Source organism: Sparus aurata, chromosome 12 (assembly GCF_900880675.1).
Source record: "Sparus aurata chromosome 12, fSpaAur1.1, whole genome shotgun sequence".
Lineage (NCBI taxonomy): Eukaryota > Metazoa > Chordata > Actinopteri > Spariformes > Sparidae > Sparus > Sparus aurata.
The window spans coordinates 3,589,249-3,610,981 of record NC_044198.1 but is presented as its reverse complement, the minus strand read 5'-3'; the positions used below and the strand labels follow the sequence as shown (position 1 = coordinate 3,610,981).

At 40.0% G+C, this 21,733-nt stretch overlaps 1 protein-coding gene across 1 annotated transcript in view; it reads left to right on the top strand.

Moving 5' to 3' along the window:
- Nucleotides 1-21,733, top strand: part of LOC115592456 (ras-specific guanine nucleotide-releasing factor RalGPS1) — a 115,245-nt gene that overhangs the window by 79,825 nt on the left and 13,687 nt on the right. The window contains exons 9-13 of the mRNA XM_030435186.1: nt 893-1,030; nt 1,478-1,571; nt 7,599-7,666; nt 20,190-20,316; nt 21,489-21,640. Of these exons, the coding sequence (XP_030291046.1) occupies nt 893-1,030; nt 1,478-1,571; nt 7,599-7,666; nt 20,190-20,316; nt 21,489-21,640 (579 nt within the window). The remainder of the gene's footprint in view (nt 1-892; nt 1,031-1,477; nt 1,572-7,598; nt 7,667-20,189; nt 20,317-21,488; nt 21,641-21,733) is intronic.

Genomic DNA, 21,733 nt, shown 5'->3' with positions numbered 1-21,733 from the left:
AAAGATGCCAGACATCAAACATGCAACCCTTCCACTTGAATAAAAAGTTACCCCTTTCTGAAAATTCTTTATGTTAACAAAAATGTGGCTACTGAGAGACATTCTTTGGCATAACCCAACACAAGAATATCCAAGTTAGTATCCAAGCCAAAGAGAAATAAGAACTTGACAGAGAGAGGTCCAGTAAAATGAAAAATAATATGCATACCTCCCACCTCTAACCTTGGAATTCCACTGGTTGCATGTGCATTGCAGAACGGCTAAGGCCTTGCGCCGCGCTCCCTCGTCCATCCACACCCATCAGCTGTGTTTTGACCGAGTTCCTGCTGTAATTACAAAATCACATGCGATCCCAGTTATACTTGTAAGTGTCAAAACACAGCAACAAACAGATAAAGGATTAGTGTTCCCAACTGTAGGATAAGAAGAATGGTGGACTTGCTTGGATATGTCACTTTTTGAGATTTTTGTGCTGGTGTCAACATGGAGTGTTTTATTCTGAAAATGAACCCGATTTTTTATTGTGTTTTGGTGTCTGATTTCCTATCTGGTCTATGCTGAGTTTGGCTGAATTGATGCGCTTGCTCTGGCAAAAAGATAAGCCATGGTAAAAAAAATGAATAAAATTTGACTAAAATGTAAGCCCTGTGATGACCTGGTGACTTGTCCAGCTTGTGCCTCGCCACTTGCTCACTATCAACTCAAATCGGCTCCAGCCCCACTGCAACCCTGCAAATGATAAGCAGTTACAGAAAAATTGATGGATAACTAGATAGGTGTTAGAACTACTTGAACAACTACTCTTGCTATCAGAACAGCGTTTGTCATAGCAAAGCTTGTGTCAATGCCAGGTTGCACTAAGTGGCTTACTTTCTTGTGCTGTCCTCTTTAGGGATCTACCTATTGGACATGATCTACATTGACTCAGCCTATCCTGCATCAGACAGTATCATAGAGACAGAGCAGCGGACCAACCAGATGAACAACCTTCTGAGGGTCATCTCTGATCTGCAGATGTCATGTAAATATGGTAAGAAACAAGTCTACATTAACATATCTACACTATCAAGCATATGTTGTGGCTTTGGCATTTGATTCGAACCCTCTGGGCCACAATTACATAGCTCTGCCATGATGGATTTTGTGCTAAAAAGCATGTATTAAAAAAAAGTGACTTCTGCGTCTTCAAAATTGAGTCAATCAACATTAAATTGGGTATACAGCATCGTGTGATACACATTCATTTTACAAATGAGCAATGACTTGGTGATAACTCAGTAACATTAGTCCAATCATCATAAAACTCAGTAGAAATCTTCAGGCTGTGTTTTAGAAAAGGTCGACTAAAACATTTTCAAGCCCGACCTATAGGGGTGCCACAAATAACACAAATGTGTACCTGAAAAACTAGTGGCCAAAATTTTGCTGAGGGCAGCTTTCATTTCAACTGACTGACCCATTTCCTGTTTCTTTCTAGATTACTTGGTGACCCTTCCACATGTCCAGAAGTATCTGTTGTCAGTTCGCTACATAGAGGAACTCCAGAAGTTTGTAGAGGATGACAACTTCAAGTAAGTTTCATCACGGTGACTGGCACTGCACGGCAGTAGTACACTTTAACAGTCATAACATTTTGTGTTTATGTCCTCAAATGGCCAGATTACCAAGACAAGTAAAACTCTGTTCACAACATGAGCTTTGTCCAGCACACGGAAACATGGAGGTGGCCGTGAAATTGATGGGGTCAATTTGCAGCACTCGGGATGGAAAACGACAGGCAGCTGGTTTTATCTCTCTCCACAGGGAGCTCCTTCATCCAGCAGGAACTGATGACTTTCTCAGATCTTCTTCTCAGAAATAGGTTTGGCTGTCTATCACAGCTCATCACAGTTTGGATTTAGCACTTGATTTTCAGGGTTGGATGTCATCTTGAATTTGTGGTTATACTTAGCCTATTTATTCCATTTTTAGAGTTTACATAAATTTTACATCACATTTTTAATGATTCATTATGTAGAGATCTGTTTGGATAAGAACTGTAGCTCTGCAAATACAGAAAGAGTGGATCTGTACTGACAGACTTGAAGCAAGATTATATAACTTTTGAAAGTAGAAACTAGAAACCATCTTGTAATGGGATCATAATTACATGAGAGAAGTCAGTTTGGTGAAACAGGTGAACTTATGTAATCTTATCACAAGATGGTCTCTATTTTTCCCTAATGTGTTAGGACAGAGTGGACAGAAATAATTAAAACTGGGATACAGTGATCTGCATTAAGGTGGGCCAGGGGCGTTAGATGTGGAGGCCAGTGCCCCCTTGCCTACTTTCTATCCCGCTCAAATTTGCTTTGGGGCCACTGTTTGTGTTTCCATTATTAACATAATAATACAAACATGCTAACAGCAGATTGTATACGTTTTCATTTGTTGTTTTTAATAGTTAGTGCTGATATTTTTCCTACTCTTGAATTGAAACTCTGCGCTGTACTCACACACGAAATATATTTGTACTTTCTTTCTTGCCAGACACCTGGCAGCACTTCTGCTGATTTTTTCATTTTTAATAAAACAAATGCAAACAATGTTACATGACCAAACAACAGTAATGTGGTAGCAGGTAGTGTCTTCAGCATCTTATGTCAACTTCATATGTGTACCCTCCCACAACTGTACTGTATGTTATGACACACTGGAAGTATCTTTGTGCGGCGCTGCTTGTTTCAGTGTGAACAAACAAAGGTGGCATAAGGTGAGCATTCTTTTGCTACGTTATTGCAGAATTTCTGGGTAAAAGGGCTACAGACACAGAGCATATTAGCATTCATTTGGAGTAGTGTTCGTTTCCAGCTGAGGAATCTGTGTCTCCTGAGAAGAATATCTTGCCTCTTTAGCTGATAAATGCCCTACTATGCTCACCAGCTAGTAGCTGTGTCTGTTAAAACAGCTACCTACTTCATCTTGAATTGGTATGGCTGGAAATAGCTGTCGACCAATTAATCTTCCATGCCTTCAGGTTGAATCTGGAAATGTTTAATCCATTCTGGTTGCCTCCACTTCAACGACATACAATACATTAACTTTTAAGAGAAGTCATTAGACATTAACAAGTTCAAGTCCGTTTAACCGCATCTAAATGTTTGCTACAGCAGCCTATGATGTGCTGGTAGAGAAAGACCAGAGCCTTTCAGAGGGCACCATTAACCTGCACACACTGACATAACTCAGAGAGGAAATACATGTTCAAGATCTGTGTGTTTGAATGCAAGTTGAAATGTAAGAGAAGCTTTTCTGCAGAACATGTGTGTAGGCTGGTCCCCAGAACCCATCCTCAGTGCTGTCAGTCAATTAAGTGTTGTACTCTTTTCCACTGGTAGACATGTTGAAATGGAAAGAAGAGAACTACATCAATTAGATGAAACCTTTAATGCAACATTATGTTTAAATTATTTTATTGTATTTTGTGCCATTTGGTGCAACTGTCATAGATACAAATCCCAGCTTTGTGTAACAATTTGTAAGATGTGGTGTGATGTTATATGCTAACGACAAACAACGCTCACTCAATATGTCAATGCGTGGTCTTAGAATCATGTGTTTTGAAGTAAACATTTTTTTTATTTGCCATGCTCGGCCACTGTCTCTTTCTCTTTTCTTGGCTTCCTCCATCAGCGATCTCTTTAGTCTCTTCAACTCTGTGATAATGTCTGTAGGCTGATAACCCCGGCTCTGATGCCTGCATGCCATTGTTACAGCCGTCCAAGGATGTACAGACAGCTATCAATGGTATAATTTGATACTAGAGAAAACTGATGATTGTCAGGCATCTTTTGGAGTGATAAGGAGCTTTCACGAAACTCATTACTACACCGATCAGCCACCACATTGAAAGGAAAAACAGGTGGACTGAATAACATTAATCTTCATGTTACAATGCAATGTTCTGCTGGGAAACCTTTGGCACTAGTATTCATATGGCTGCCTGTCAACATGCACATCCCACTTAAACACTGTGGCATACCACCCCCTAAAGGCAACAGCACTCCCTGATAGCAGTGGCACCGCAAGGCAGGACAATGCAGCTTACCATACAAAAAAGTTACTCTGGAATGGCTGGAGAAACGTGACGATAAACTCAAGGCAGCGCCCTGTCCTCCACATTTCCAAGATCCAAATTGACGGAGCATCTGTGGGACATCCCAGAAAAAGTCTGATCCATTGAAGGCCCCATCATGGATCCAGCTTGGCTCTGACCCATCAAGTCCAAGTCACAGGACCTCTGTGGGTGTTTTGTATTGTCTTTCACAAGAACGTTGATGTTGGGTCCTTTGATTCCTTAGGGTTGCGAGGCTTGGCCTTCACGGATTGTACTCGTTCTCTTGTATGGCATGGATGTTCAATCAGATAGGGATCTGTGGAATTTGGAGGCCATGTTGACCCCATGAGCTCTTTATCATGTTCTTCGGGTCATTCCAGAGCAGGTTTTGTGATGTTTCAGGGCTCATTGGTTTGCTCGGGGGCCACTGGCCATGATGATGTGCCAGGACCCAAGGTTTCCCAGTAGAACTTTGTATTGTAACAAAATTATCAATATTATTTTCCTCACCTGATAGTGTTTTTTTAATGTTGTGGCTGATTGGTATGTATTCTTGTTGGAACATTTCACTGAAAGCTACAAATGTCATCATGATGAGACTAGAGTTTTAAGTCAGAGACTTCCCAAGGTAGGATTCATCCATGGATCCCAAATTTGATGGTAGTCTTTGTAGAGATATTTCAGTCCAGACCAGCAGTGGTGGACCAGCAGACACAGACATTCATTGCCATCGATAGGGGAGTGATGCTAAAAACTCAACAGTGGCAACAAAATGCATGGACTTAAATCCAGCAGATAGTTTTAGTCTTTCTCATTCTTACTGGTGCCCTGACCGCCCTCCCAAAGACCTCCACATTTTTGTCAGACTGCGGCTTGAAAGGAATAAATCCTGTGGCTACTATGAGGTTGTCTTGAACTGGTCCAGCCACAATTATGTAACCTTCAGACTTACAAATCATTTTCAACATCTTCACCTAGGGATTGGCACACACAGACACACAGGCAGACATAATAACAGTACATTTCCTACAGTTCCTGTCGGTTATATTGGGTGTGCATTAAGTTTGAAATTAAATGGAAATCTTCCTCATGGTCATAGTTACTCCTCCACTAGTGTATTATGCTATTAAGTGTGGTCACTGAGCACTTTTATTTGAGGAGAAGAGGAGTAAAAGTCTAGCCAAGGCAGATAACTAGCTCTAACTAGCAACTGCTGTACAGCCTGCACAAATAAAAGCTACATAACAACTAATTTACCTGTCACTTATCTAGTGCTGACTGGGAGATACAGTCCAGTGTGCTCCACATTCATTGCCTCTCCATCATACAGTGTTGTCCTGTTACATCCTTTCTGGGAAGATATTAACCAGTTAGTTACTGGTTGATGAGAGTCTGGCTACCGAAAGCAAAATTAACCAAATCGGACATCCCTATCTTATATGTTAAATAATAATGGTTCATCTTGTGATGCCACTGTATATAATCAGTGCTATCAGTATTATCAAGTATGTGAGAAATTAAAGTTGTATGGACAGAATATTAACATTGATCACATCCAAAAGAATGTCATATGTCTGTTTAAAAAAAATAAAAACTCCATGGAGTGAAAGTCCATCTTAGTTTTAGTAATATTTAGTCAAGGTTGTCCTTTTTATTTATTTTATTATTTTTTATAGTCCATTTTTGTCAAAAACTCTGGAAAAGTTTGTCTCCTCTTAGTCAAAGAAAAGCATTTAAGTCTTTAGTAAGAGAGGCTGTCTGGTCTTATGTCATCGTTGTGTTTCTGGAGCTCGCAGTCATGGTTTCCAACTTGCTATTGTGATCTCAATCCTGCAATTGTTTTCTGACTTGCTGTTGTTGTTTTTTTTTTAACTTGACTTTGTGATTCAGCTTTGCTGTTGTGATTCGCACCCGTCAGCCACCAACATATTTAAAAGAAATTCTAAACCATGTAAACTAAAAACTATAGCAGAACTATAAAATATAGAATATATGAGATTTAGAATATATTAGATTTTATCCACAAAAACCACAAAAGTCACCACTCCATGCTTAGAAAAAACATCTGGACAGTGAACTTTTCTTATAGTTTAGTCAGTATTTGAGTGTAATCTGTGTGTTGTACAGATGTGTTTATCATGTTGACAGAGTGTATTTGAAGTTTGCAGGGCACTTTCCTGCCAGCACTTTAAACGGTCATTCACAAACACAACCAAACTCGCTCTCACTAACGAATGCCTTTTTTACCTACAGTTCCTTCTACCGCAGTGTTTCACTAAATACTTTCCAAATGAAGAGATGAGTGGCAGAATCAAATTTACCAAGGAACAGAATTAATTGGGACAATTTCCATGTGCTGGTTGACCAAAATGAGCCTGTGCAGACAGTGGGAGAAATGTGTAATACCTTAGTCAATACAGAGTTGCCAAGTTAGGACTGTGGAGTTTGAAGTCCAAACTCCCAAAGATGTGAGGAAGCAGTCTGATCAACTGGTAGGGCAGCATTCACCAGCTGCTCAGTTGGGCTCTGGTGATTACAAACTTGTACCTACTGTACTGAGAGAAAATGATCTTAACTCCAAGGTCACATTTGCCAAGGCACAGTATTGGAGTATGAATTTGAGGTACTTGTACTTTACCTTATTTTCGATTTATGCAAGTTTATACTATGTTTGACAGCTGTAGGCACTAGTTACTTTTCAGAATACAATTTTTCATATTGTCAAGTGAAAATGTGTATCTCCAGATTGTGAATGTTTCTGATAAACTGAAGGGTTGAGCCTTCCTTTATTTGTCAAAAAATTCAGAAAACAGGTTTTTCTCGTGCTTCTCACAGGACAGCCCCACTACGGACAAATGATGATCTTATGGAAAATGATGCATTGCTGTAGATTACACCAACCAACAGTGTATCAAGTAGTTAAATGAGCTCAACTTCCTTAAACCTCTACAGTAGTAAAATTACACATACGTATTCTTTTGTTGTATTGCAGTATTTTCCCAGTGTGGTATTAGTACCTAAACTTAGGTACAGGTTTTACATTTTCCAAATAAGTTATTTTATCACTTACAATATATATTCAAAGTCTGCAGTGTTTAGTTCTTTGCCTGTGTCTATGCAGGTTGTGTTTAGGCACAGTTTTGAGTGACGGTCAGTAACCAATTGATTAAGCCATGTGCTCATATTTATCAACTCACGTTTTACATTAGCAGATCATGAAACATGTTTGAAGCCTCATTGCTTAGTTGAGTAATGCTCAGATGTAGGCTGGTTCTGATTTTGTGTTAATTATCCTGGGTAATAAATTGAAGCCACAGTAAAATGGTCTGTAATTGGCTTTGTGAGATCTTCAGATACACTGTTGGTGGTTCAAAGACGTGTACTTTCTGCATCATTGTCTGTCTGATTAACTCTGTGATGTAGGGATGCCAGGACAGCAGTATCAGCTAATTGGAGAGTAGCAGTAAGTTGGTGTTACTGATGGTAATTTTTTGTGTTGCAGGCTGTCTCTGAAGATTGAACCTGGCAATAGTTCACCTCGCATTGCTTCTTCTAAAGAAGATCTGGCAGGTAAGACACACATGCCTTAGAGCTCCACTGGTCTGATAGTCTTTCAATGCCATTGCTATATCGCACTTTGTTTCATAACAGGTTTAGTTATTTCATTTTCATTCGGATCGTTCGATTAAATAATATGTCATTATTATTTCTTTTTATTTGTCAGGACAACAAAACCAACACTTTTCAGACAGTACATTTTTAAGCATGCACCCATCAATTGTAGCTTGCGACGGAAAGTATAAAAAAATGTTAGATAGTGGAAAACCGATCATTTTCGGAATAAATTATTTTGGTGGCAGTTTTAAGGAGCAGCAGATGTTCGTTGTGGTAAACTAATACAGTTTGATGGTTTTAATGTTATATTCTATATCTGTACTCTATAATTTAGTCGCACAATAGTTTCCTTTGTGATAACTGAAGTATATTATTTTCCAGCCTTGACTCGGTCCACAGGTTTTTACAGGTACAGTAGTTACATGCTATAACTATTTGTAGGCAAGCATACTGAGTTCCTGGAGTGACTACTGGTTGCTCTTCACCCTTTTAGTGACAAACAAGCTCGACGTCAGTGTGTCTGACCAAGAAATAGACCAGGTCATGCTCCCCTATAAACTGTAAACCTGTAGATTTGACACTTTTGGACAGATTTAGAAAAATTTTTATCTAATGCACAAAAGAGAGCCTGTTTATTTACTTGCCTTACTCTTCCTTTATGAGCATAAGTTAGAGATCTGTTTGATAAATAACTTACAGTTTGTGTGACCAAAGTGTTTAGGCCAGAGCAGAGTGAGAAATGAGCAAGCACAACTTTCTGCAGGTTGAGGTAGTTACATCAAGTTTCTGTACTGACAGTTGATTAATTACATTTTGATTGGGTTGGAACAGCAGAGACCTAGCTGGCTGACCTAAGTGGACTGCACAAACTGCCAAGTTGGTGTTCCATCATTTCCTGCTTATCTTCTGTCCTCTTTCACCTCTCTGTGTCCTCTTAAGTCATGGTGGAGGTGAGGAGGCTATCTGAACACCCTCTGAAAGCTGCACAGAGACAAACCACTTTCTTCCTGCATTTGTAAAGTGTACAGAAGGCCAGCGCAGTGGGAGCAAAAAGTTCCATGAAGAGATGTTGCACAGGGCCGGTCCACTTCCTTTATTTTCCTTTTATTGTGTTTGCTGGGGTTCAGAAGGGTTCATGTTGAGTGGGCTAAGATGATGTAATGCAGCTTGAACAAGCCAAGAGCTGGATGTAGGTCAGGATAATAAAGAGGGGTGAACCCAGAGCCACATCAAAGGGGACATGAAGCTCTGTGTGTGAGCTGCGCTATCATTGACATACGTGTCAGTTTAGGGTCTTAATCATGATCAGGAGCATGGTTTCAATTTACCAGTCCATCTATGTTCTGACCCTCACCTCTGGTCATGAGCTGTGGGTAGTGACTCAAAGAATGAGATTGCAGATACAGCCAGAGTAATTTTCCTCCGTAGGGTGGCTGGTAAAGCTGCTGCTCTTTTTCACTGAAAGGAGCCAGGTGATGTGGTTCTGGCATCTGACTTGGATGCCTCCTGGGCTCCTACCTAGGAGCTTTTCCTGGCAGGACCATCTGGGAGAAGACAACCGGGCAGACCCAGTACTCGCTTGAGCCATTATGTATATAATCTCATCATGGAACTCTTATTCCCACATTTCCTTAAATTTAGTCATTGTTTATCATTAGTGATCAATCTTTCATATGAAAGTTATCTTTACACACTTGACTCCTTATATGTGTTGATTATAATTTGGACCACACCATTGTGGGATTAGTTTTGATTTCTTTTTCATAGTAATCCCTCAGTTGCAGGTCTTACAAAAGTTGAATTTGTATCCCAGAAATTCTCATGTCAATGCTGCAGCTCTTCTTAATTTCTAATGACAGACTTACGTCCACTTTAAACAAGTCTTTCCCATTCCTGCGGTTATGGGAGACCCATGCCTCGCTCTTTGGGAATCTAGACTTTCAAATCGGACTCTTGCTGCTTTTCTTTACTTTAAATTTCTGACTGTTTGCTGATTACAGCCTGTGGTTTGTCAGTGTGTTCTTCAGGGGCAGGCAGAAGGTAAAAAAACAAATTCAAATAACAAAGAAAAGCACGACAGTCTGAAGGATGCAAACTAATTAAAGATGAAAAGATCATTAAGCATTTGTCAAAATGATAAATACAGAACAGGTCGCAGTCTGTTCACCCTGCTACCAGTTGGCAAAAGATACAGAAGTATCCGCTAGCATACCACCAGACTATAGAGCATCTTAATTCTCCAGGCTGTGAGACTTCTAAACTCATCCTCTGCACTCCACCATAACATTTTTTCTTGTGTGCCATAAAGGGAACACAATATGCATTTTTGTGTACAACTCTGTGTTGTAGTATGACAAATAAATCCGCCTTGAACCTTAATTTAGATTAAAGGGGGTCAGCAGTTGCAGCCCTGATGAAAACACCAACCCACAGTTTCTGGATTAGGCAATGCACAGCAAGGCAAGTTTATTTGTATAGCACAATTCAGACACAAGGCAACTCAAAGTGCTTTACAGGCACACACAAATTACATTAAAGGACATAAAAATTTCATTTAAAAGACATTAAAAATTGCATTAAAAAAACATTTTAAATAGCATTTTAAGACCAGTAAAAACATTAAGAAACAAACATCAAAACAAGTAGGCTAAAATAGAGAAGCTTTAAAAGAAACAAGACTGTAGAGTCAGAGTCATAATGCAGTTCAAAGACTTGAATTGCTTCAGTTAAAAGCAGTGGCAAAAATAAATGTTTTAAGTCTTGAGTTAAAAGAGGTGAGTGTTGGAGCAGACCTGCAATTTTCAGGGAGTTTGTTCCAGATATGTGGCGCATAGTAACTGAAAGCTGCTTCTCCATGTTTACTTCTGACTCTGGGGACTGAAAGCAGACCGGTACCTGACTTTCTCAGAGGTCTGGATGATTCATAACGCGGCAGCAGATCAGAAATGTATTTTGGCCCGAAACCATTCAATGCTTTATAAACCAACAACAGGACTTTGAAATCTATTCTTTGATAGACAGGAAGCCAGTGTAAAGATCTAAGAACTGGAGTGATTTGATCTACTTTTTTGGTTCTTGTTAGGACTCGAGCAGCAGCGTTCTGAATCAGCTGCAACTGTCTGATGGAGTTTTTAGGGAGTCCTGTGAGGACACCATTACAGTAGTCAAGTCTGCTGAAGATAAATGCGTGAACAAGTTTCTCCAAATCCTGCCGAGACATAAGCCCTCTTATCCTGGATATATTCTTAAGGTGATAGTAGGCTGATTTTGTAACTGTCTTAATATGGCTGCTGAAATTCATGTCTGAGTCCATAGTCACACCGAGGTTTCTGACTTGGTCTGTAGTTTTCAACATTACAGACTGAAGCTGAGCAGAGACTTTAAGTCGTTCTTCCTTGGATCCAAAAACAATTATTTCAGTCTTATCTTTGTTTAACTGAAGAAAACTCTGACACATCCAATCATTGATTTGTTCAATGCATCTACTCAGGGTATGTATGGGATTATAGTCCCCTGGTTAGATGGTTATATAAATTTGTGTGTCATCTGCATAACTATGTTAGCACATTTCATTGTTTTCCATTATCTGAGCTAGAGGGAGCATGTAAATGTTGAATAGTAGAGGCCCCAGAATGGAGCCCTGGGGTACTCCGCTTGTCATTTTCATCCGTTCAGATGTGAAATCACCAATAGACACAAAGTAATCTCTCTCATTTAGATAAGATTTAAACCACTTTAGTGTTGTACCAGAGAGTCCAACCCAGTTTTCCAGTCGGTCCAGTAGTATATTATGGTCGACTGTGTCAAACGCAGCACTGAGATCCAGTAATACTAAGACTGAGATTTTTCCGCTGTCTGTGTTTGAATGAATGTCATTGAGGACCTTAACAAGAGCCGTGTCAGTGCTGTGATGTGGTCGAAATCCTGATTGGAAAGCATCAAAACAGCCATTTGTTATTAAGTAATTGTTCAGCTGTTGAAAGACAGCTTTTTCAATTATTTTGCTTAAAATTGGGAGGTTTGAAATGGGCCTATAGTTATTCATTACTGATGTGTCTAGAGTTCTCTTCTTCAGGAGTGGTTTAATGACTGCAGTCTTAATGGCTTGGGGGAAGACACCTGAGAGAAGAGACATGTTAGCAATCTGTAGCAGATCTGGAATCATGCAGTCTGAAACTTTTTTGAAGAACCCTGCTGGTAAAATATCCAGGCTGCAGGAGGAAGACTTCAAATGCTGTATAATGTCTTGCAGGTTTTTGTCATTGATTGGATCAAATTGTGTCAGGGTATTAGAGTTGGGTTTAGGTGGACAAAACGACAGCACACCTCCAGTACCTGGTAGAGTGGCACTGACCGCTTGTCTAATGTTCTGAATTTTGGCAGTGAAGAATGATGCAAATTCATTACAGGCCCTGGTAGACAGATGTTCAGAGGCTACTGGCACAGGAGGGTTTGTTAGCCTGTCGACAGTAGCAAACAAGGCATGAGCGTTATTTTCTCTCCAAGGGGCCCTGGCTTTTCTCGGGGGAAAACAGTAGTGATATCAACTTCGTAGCAGGACCCGGCACATATCAGTAAGCGTTAATTGTACTGTCAGCATGGACAGGATGTGCTTCGCTGTTTTCAGACTGTAGAGGGCGAAGATTATTCAGAGGGGGTGGAGGGGCACGATGACATTTTGGCGATGGTGGTTTCAAGCGTGGCAGATTTGGACGGGGTGTGAGTCTGAGTCCAACATTGACCAGCTTTTTCATCTCATCCGTGAAATCGAGGAGGGGGGAAGAGGGGGAGAGGCTGAGGCTGGCTGGAGAGGGCGGAGAGTTGGTTGGGGTTGGTGGAGAGTGGATGTCCCCTCTTGTTGCGACTGGGGGGGGACTCCTCCTTGCGGGGCGAAGATGGCAGCAAGGACTCCTCCTCCTGGCACAGCTGACTTGTCTGTTCGAAGCTTATCTCAGGCACAAGTATTTCTCCTTCCAAGGGCTGTCTTATCAGTTGTTTTGGTTTGTCTTGCCTGCTGTCCTTGAAGGGAGGAACTGGTGTGTGGTGCACAGAGTAGAATATGTTGGAGGTTAACAACCTTACTCCTGACTTGTTAAGGCAGAATCCATCTGCCTTAAAGAGGTGTCTGCGTTCCCAGCAAATGTTAAAATTGTCAATGAAGTTCACCGATTGAGCGGCACATGTAGCTTTGAGCCATCTGTTCAACATCAACAACCTGCTGAATCTCTCATCACCTCTACGGACAGTTGGTAGAGGGCCACTGACAAACACCACAGTATCGAGAGATCTGACTTTGTTCAACAGATCAGTGAAGTCTTTGAGTACTTTGGTGTTCTTCTTGCTGCAAAAGCTGTTTACCTCCTTCACAGCAACATCACCCACAATCAGTGTTTGTGGTCCAGTCATTAGCTCTTTCTGTGATCTTTTACTTTTGGATTTGGTCTCATATCTCTCCTTGTTCATTGACGGAGAGCTTGCACGGTCTTGATAAAGTTGAGCAAATCTGTTCTCCAGTTGTATTTTTGTTATTTGGGTAGGTTTGCTCTTACTTTCTGTTTTCACCGTTGTCCACGGTTGTTTCCTCTTTGGGACGGGCGTTGAGGAGGCACTCTTTTCAGAGGAAAGTGCAGGCCAACCAGTTGTATCACAGATCTCAGGACGCTGGGCTCTGCCTGTTACTCGTTCTCCCAAAAATGATTTATCTTTAGGCTTTGCTCTAAGAGTATACCAGCAGGGAAGAATGTTCCTGGGCTTTTTATCCAGTCCCCAGAACTCCTGTTTTGTCGAGTCATTGTCGGGGCTAATTAGCCGCGTGTTAGCAGGCTCTTGTCTGCTGTTTTGATTCCATGGGAGAGTAGTTTCGTTCCCAGATAGTCCATTCACTTCCACATTTACTTCTATTTGGTGGATCTTGGTTTCCAGCTCAGCAATTTTCTGAAGGATGTTCAGAAAGTTCAGGTTAACGAGAGGCATTTTGGTGCTAGTTAGCTTTAGTTGCTAATAGGCTTTAGCTGCTAATAGGCTTGTGCTACTTCGTAGGCCTCATTCTGAAAGTACTGAGTTCGGAAAAAAAAGTGAAATAAGGCAGCAGCAGTCAATTAATTGTTGTCCTAGTGGTTTGTAAATATCCAGGGGTCACTGCCTGTAATCTCTCAGTGAAGAAAAAGAATAACAGTGGAAAGAAAACAAGCAGAAGCGAGAGCAAGCAGAAAAGTGTCTGCACCCAAGCAGATACAGGAAACGTTAGTCCTGTATCTGCAATCAATTCAACCCAAAATTCCCTATCAATTTTGCATGAAGCACTACATGGGAAATGTTCAATACATTACAGGCCAGTGTGTCATTGTGAGAAAAATGCATATTTCTGAGAAAAGAATCTTGTAATTACAAAAACTGAGCAGATTCTTTTGTCATTGTGACAACTGTACAGCTAACGATTAGCTGTACAGTTGGAGTGTTACTCTAATTGGGTCAAGATGGATTTTCATTTATTTTCATGGAAACCTCCTCAGTTTGTATATAGTCATTAAATGTGTTTGTCATAAAGTTCTCGCTCACCAAGTGAGCTCATTGCTCCTCAAAAGTTGTTGATGGCTCATGAAGGTGATTACATTAAAAGTCTTTTTATTCAGTTTAGTTTGTTTTGTAATAATTAATCAGCCTGACATCACAGGAAACCCACAGACAAGAGAATAAATAGTCTAGTTGTGTTTGACATGCTGTGGCTTCATAATTCATTGCAGCTAATGAGGGAACCAAGCTGACTGAAACTACAATACATTAGCTACATTTTAGATCAATCAACTCATATGATTAATTTACTTGAGTTTAAAGTTGTGTAGAGATCCCTGTATCCCTGACTAAAATGTCCCATGAGCAAGTAAAAGATGCCACTAATTGCAGTCAAACAGCACCAGCATGTCAGCATTCCACATCAGCGTCCTCAGGGACCAGAAACATTGATCTTTTTCCATAGACTCATGTCTCACAGGCTGGCCAACCACATACTGGGACTGGTTTGTGGGGGTTACCATAGTCACTGCTATTCTTTCTCTTTGTTTCTCTCTTTCACTTTTCACACATTTTTTCAGACCTAGAATTCACACCATTTCTTGAAATTTAACCATTAATTGCTTGTCACTGGACTGACTGAAGGGGACTGTACTCTAAGGGAAGGAAAGGTTTAGATTTCACTGCATGTAAATTAAAAAAAAGTATCACTCTGTACCAAGAGTGTAACATGCTTTAGTCCCTATAATGCTCATCAGAAAAATCATTTGGGAAGGAAGCATGCATCTGAGCTATTACATGGAAATGTTTGGCTGCAAACACCATGTTGCCTGAGGGTGAACGTTTTCTTTCTGTCACAATGACAAAAGAATCTGCTCAGTTTTTGTAATTACAAGATTCTTTTCTCAGAAATACGCATTTTGCTCACAATGACACACCGGCCTGCAATGTATTGAACATTTCCCATGTAGTACTTCATGCAAAATTAATAGGGAATTTTGGGTTGAATTGATTTAAATTAGAATCATTACTAGGGATACTGACTAATTATGATTAGTCTTTTAAGTAAGAGTTCTGAATTAAAGGGGCACTATGTAGTTTTGGATAAGACATTCAAACTCAGAATTCAGTGAGCATAGACAGGTTCTAGTCCTGGATTACAGTACAATGACATCAGATATTCTACTTCATATTCATGCCATGTCTCCACTGAACTACTTAATCGGTGGAGGAACTAGAACTCAGTATATATAGTACATATAGTACCTGTATATAGTACATATTAGTTAGATTGTGTGTATTAATTTTGTGTTACATAAAAGACTTCTGAACGTACATGCTGTCTATTTGATATTGTACAAGGGTGAATGTTGCCAACCTCTACTCTTTTAAGGACTCCAAAATCCTTCAACCATTACAGCTGTTATGGTAAATTTGGTTGTAGTCATTAAGTTAATCATTAATCAGTTACAAACTGACAGTTTAGTACCTTTTTATGAGACTGATTTGGTGACTTGGCTATCTTTTCCCTTCTTCACGGGTGGTGCCTGAGGTGCTCTAATGTAAATTGGATTTTATTACTAGTCTTAATATTGATTAATCATCACAGATTTGACCTATTGTTATTATTGCTATTGTTATCATCATCATCATACTTTTAGTAAAGTTGTTAGGGAAGGAAAGGTTTACCCCTTCTCCCAAGGAGTATGTTTTAAACCTGCTCAAATTGGAAAGTGTCATGAGATGACTTTTGATGTGGATTGGCGCTATACGGTTAAAGATTGATTGATTGATTGATGCTTGATTGACCTATAAAGATCAACTTAGCCTGTAAGTACTGTGTAGATAGGATGCCAGTACAGGCCAGTATGAATTATGGCTTGGACAGCCCATCATACACCCTTGTGTAAAGCCCTGAAGTACCATCAATCATATGGCTCTTTATTCGGGGGATTTTTATATGGCTTGTTAGTCAGAACTCAGGATGTTACAGATTTGTTCAGGTTAGTTCAGATCAGAGTAAATGAATCCTGCCTAATGGAAAAATATAAATTCATCCAAACTTGTGCTTTGAATGTTCACTCAAGCAAATACTGAAAAAACTCTACTTAAGCAAAAACAGCATCCTATTTTTGTTTTCAGCCAAACATTTTGATTCCTTCTGCAGATGTGACCATATCTAACATAAGTTATTTCCTTTTGGCCTTTTGATTTGTTATTACTAGATGAATGGGAACCTGTTGTTGTGGATGAACTCTTCTGAATTTGGTGAGTTGTTTTGTCAGGGATCGGGAGGGTCCGAACAACTGCAGATGGCGTTTTCCTCATACTGGTCAGCTGATCATTTGGAGTTATGTAACATGGCAGAAAGCGGCTGTTCTGGCTGTGTCCACTGGCGTGTTGGCACATTCAACATAAACAAGTGTCATGCACTTCACACACTGCCAAACAGAAGAATTTGGTTTACTCACTCTCTCCATGTACGAGTGGCATGGTGGACTGAGCAGAACATGTGCAAGGACCAAAACACGTGACTTGATGCATTCACCCAGTTCATACATCATTGTGTGTAAGGAGGGACAAAGTTGTCTGATGATGGAGCTGTACGTGACTTCGGCTGTGATCATCCCAGCATTATTATCTCATTTGTATGATTATGTTCCATGAATCATCTATTTTGGGAAGCTTGGGACTGAGCCTCTCGTGACTGAATTATTTTAGACCAAAACGTGGCTAATTCATCCAAGCTGTTTTATGATGTCTTTGCAGCAATTCAAGTAGCTGAGTAAGCACTCACATGTGCTCAGAGAAGACCTAAGAGCTAACAACCATCATCTGGAATGTCCAGTGTCTGTTGTTATGTCACAGCTTTCCTGTTTTTCCCAGCTTTTCTGAACCTGACAGTCCAACTGTGTGTGTTTTAGCCATCCTATTGGTAAGGGGATACATGTAAGGTATCACCTCTGGCTTAGTCCAAAAGAATCTTCAATTCACAGGGTAAGATGTGAAACAATTCAAGCTCGACATGCCTATTTTACTTTTAGTTTTTAACCCAGATCCCTGTTGATCGAGGTTACCGAGTGCAGTAATTAGGAAAAAAAACGAGAACATTTGGCACAATATTTACCGAGTATCAGAATGGCAGCTAAAGCGAACCTATGGGGGCAGACATAACCGAAAGTGAAACTTAGCGCCATAACTGTGCAAGATGCAGTCATGAAACTTTACAGGTGTATAGTTGAGATCAAAATGAAGGTGGTCTGTGGTCGGAACTATGGTTACTGAGAACTCATGTAACGATGTAGTAATGACCACTGAGTACTCATGTTAATGAGCATCATGGCTGATGTGTTCCCATCGCAAGATGCATAACAGACTTCACCATTACCCCTTCACCTGAACAATTTATGATGTAATGCATGGTATCACTGTAATCCTTGACCAACAAAACATTGGGGGAGATGTCACCTTTCCTGTGTTGTCATGTTTGGTTCAGGAGATGTGATGCAAAATACATAATTCATGGCGGAAAGTAAAATGGCTGCCATGGCTGCCACATGGTGGGTTTGCCATGGCTCCATCTCTGACAAAGATCAGAGGCCAAAACCATACAAGTGTACCAAGTTTCATGTTTTAAGGAAAAAGTGATTTTTTTTTTTGCATGTCTTCTGGACTATTGATAGAAAGTCTATTTTATGTATTTTCATATCAGAATCCACTCAAGTTTTCCTCCACTAAAACAAAATATCTCCTGTGCTTACGTTAGCTTGAACAAGGCCAATAATATCATACCATCCACCCGTCTATCAGTCTTCCACTTAATGTAGTGAGAGTGTCACAGAGCTCAGATTTCATGTCAGAAACACTCTGCTGTGTTTCACTGATTACTGTGCAAACGCACTAATTCACTGATATGTGGAAACCTGGATCATATGTATGGAGATGATGTTTTCTAATTGCATGTACTGGCTGCATTAAACAGCCCAAGTAGCAGTGACAAGTCTCTCCCTACCTGATCGTTTTTAAGCAAAGCGTGAATATGAAGGAATACATAAAATTCTGCCTTCGGTTTAATGGGGGAAAGTTGGGAAAAATCCCTTAATCCATCCCTTTTTCCAGATCCACACCAAAAGTCAGTGGAGTCTGTTCTGGGCTGACACCCATCCTCCATCTAGGTTTCATGGAAGTCTGTTTGGTAGTTCTTGTGTATTTCTGCTGGCAGTTCTTGTGTATTTCTGATGGCAAAATCCCACAAACTTGGGTAGTGAATCTGGGTATTTTGCTTGAAGTAAACTGCATCAAAAATGGAACACTGAAACCTCACTTCACTTTTCTGTAAATATAACTTGTTGGATAGTTAATTACATTTTCCACATGGTGTCTTAATCTTAGCTCACTTTAGCTGTTTGCTAACTCTTAGCTCAACATTTTTTGTTTGTTCAACTTTGATCATTTCTACACTACACTATCACCACAGAATTATTTTTTTTTACCTCTTGGCATCATTGGCAAAAATCCCTGCAGCAACGCAAACGAGTGTTACTTTACAAGCTAATGGAGGAACATTAAGTCAGCCTTTATCCCAGAGGGATCACATTATCCTGCTACATTAAGTGAATTCGGTTAATCTAACCTCACCACATTATTTTTCATGATTACAAAATTGCAGATGAGGAAACAGTTTCCTCTTGTTTTGGGAAAAGATTCTAATTATAAGAAATTTTGGAACTCTGTCTGAACATATCTTTTTCCTTCACGTCTGTTTGTTGTCTGCAGTGTTTGAACTTTTTCTAATGCAGCAGTTCCTACTTTTCACGAGGCTCTTAAGGCTAATTGTACTTAATACCACAAATTAACTTAATACAAGTCCAAAGTATTACAAGCTGGGCTTTCTGTGCACAGACTGTCCCGCTTGGTCCGAACTGGTCACATCTACAGGACTGAATGGCCTCAGTGGGTTTTCAGTGAGAAGGAATAGAGAGTGACTCAGAGGTTCCACTGGCACATAATGCACATGATAACACTGCACCAATTCACCAATCCAACACAGGCCTGCCAGAAGGCAGAGCTGTGGCTTCACTGATGATAGGATTATAAGGGGCAGATCTATTACACGTGTACACATAGAATATGTAGACAGAGTCATAACAGTAGTTGAGGGCAGTAGTCCCTGATGTGAACAATGATTTTTATGTAAAGACTTGATTAGTGATTCAGTGGCTCCATCTTGTGGATTTGCTGTAAAACATTTTAAAGAAGTGCTATCCCCGTGACATGGACTGTAAAATATCAGTCCTGCGGTCCAACAAAAAGTGTTTGTATTGTCAAGGTTTCCAGCCTCCTTGGAATTATTTTTGGTTTACTTTCTGATATATAATGTTGTATACTAAAGAAAGAGCACAACTGCCTCTCCTCCAGAGCTGACTGGCTCTGAGCAGCAGCTCTGCCCCCCACGCTCCACTCAGCCATCCCCACAACGTCTTTTGTCCTGCTTTGATAGAGGGACCTCTAGCGGCAAAACAGACTAATTGTGTATGTATGTATGTGTTGTTGGGTTTTCTTTTTAAAACAAACTGCATACAGTCTCAGCAATCTTTCTTTACCAGTACAGTGCTAGCCCATAGCAAGCCTGAGAGATGAAAACCATGACAAATAAAGTATGTGAAGAACTTGCCTCCAAAGTTGCTTCTGCTCCTCAAGCTCATTTCTTTGACTGCATGGTAATGACTTTTTACATCAGTGTCAACAAGGATGGTACTTGCAACATTTTCATCAGCCACTCTTCTGGAACCAAAAAATAGCAGGGAACAAGAACAGGATTTTGAGAAAAATATGCCAGTGATTGAGATACTTTTAATCAACCGCATTATCAACAATTAGTCATCTCTGATGTAATTACACACACGCGCTCAGGATAGGATTGCAGCTTATAGCAGTGAACAGTGATGACCTGTTTTCTGTGTTTCAGGTTTCTCTGAGGTATCTGCCTCTATGAGGTATAACCGACGGCCTACTTGCCCTGACGCCTCTGTTGGGGTTCATATACCCACCCCCCCTCCCTCTCACCACAGGAAGAGCCATAGTCTGGGAAACAAGTGAGTATTACAGACCTTTCCCTAAGTTAGATATATTTTCTTGTATGAATTAAATCAAACCTGCAAACTCTTAAGTTTAGTGAGTTAAGTAAGATGTGGCCATGGGCAACTACAACAACCATTGTAAACCTGTTTCATCTTCATTAACTACCACTGCACTATAGTTTCTCTTTTGGTATTTCATTTATACATTCCAGCCTTAATATCAGTTGATTACTGATACATAGTGTAGCTTTAGAGAAAATATTCGAAGCTATATAATACTGTGTTGTCTATACCTTCCCATCATCTCTATATTTTGAAGTATGCACGCCATGACTCAGGTGAGGTAGAACCACACTGTAGCAATATAATGTGTGGGGTGAAAGCTAAAGTTTGCATGTTTCATGCTCAACATTTCATGCTAAAAGAATAGCAGCTTGCACTGGACTAGGCACCATGAGAGTACAGCTGGAGGCTTATGCAACAACCAGCTGCAGTACATAGGCTGTTGACCAGTCCAACAAATATAATATCAGGGTCAGTGGTATCAGAAAAGTATTCAGATGCTTTACTTAAATGTAAGTACCAATAACACAGTGCAAATATACTCATGTACTCATGTCACATGTCAATCAAAATATTACTTAAGTAATATTACTTAATATTGCTCTTCATGTTTTAGTGATCAGACATGTTCTATATAGATCAATAAGTTAATATTTCTGTAATGTTGATACACATTAAAGGTGCAATGTGTAAGAACTGTAGATGAAAACATCTTTTTTTAAATGGACTATGATTATCAACAGAAGGTGAAGAAATAACCGCTTTGACAGTGCGATGTTGCACAAAAATGCTACATAACACAATAAATTCAAGGCAAAAACCCCCCAAATCAAAACATTTGACCTTTTTTAGTAAATGTAGCCATGCAAGCAACACAGAGCAACAAAACCCAGCAGAGAAATGATCATAATCAATTTTGACACATGCTGTGTTGAATCTGTATGATCTCAGACATTGTGTCATCGGGTAATATGAGATGAAAACTGATCGGAAAAGAAAAGGAAAAGATGAGTCTGAGCTTAAATGAAAAACGTTCCCATTTCCCAGTTTGAATCCATTGTTACATTTTACAGCCACCATCTGTGTGTTTTACTTGCTGTCTAATGGTTGACCTTTGTCCACAGTATGATGTGTCAGTATGGTATGTCAGAGAGCAGGAGTGCCACGTTTCCCATAGAGAAAGCACGACACCTGCTGGATGATAGCTTCTTGGAGTCTCAGAGTCCAGTCAGAAATGATCCACACAGTACATCAGTGTCCAATGGCCTGTCATTAGGTTTGTATTTACTGTACTGTTTGACAAAATTATCATAACAGCCACTTGTGTTCTATTCATGACAAAAACAGTTTAGCTGCTTCTCCATTAACC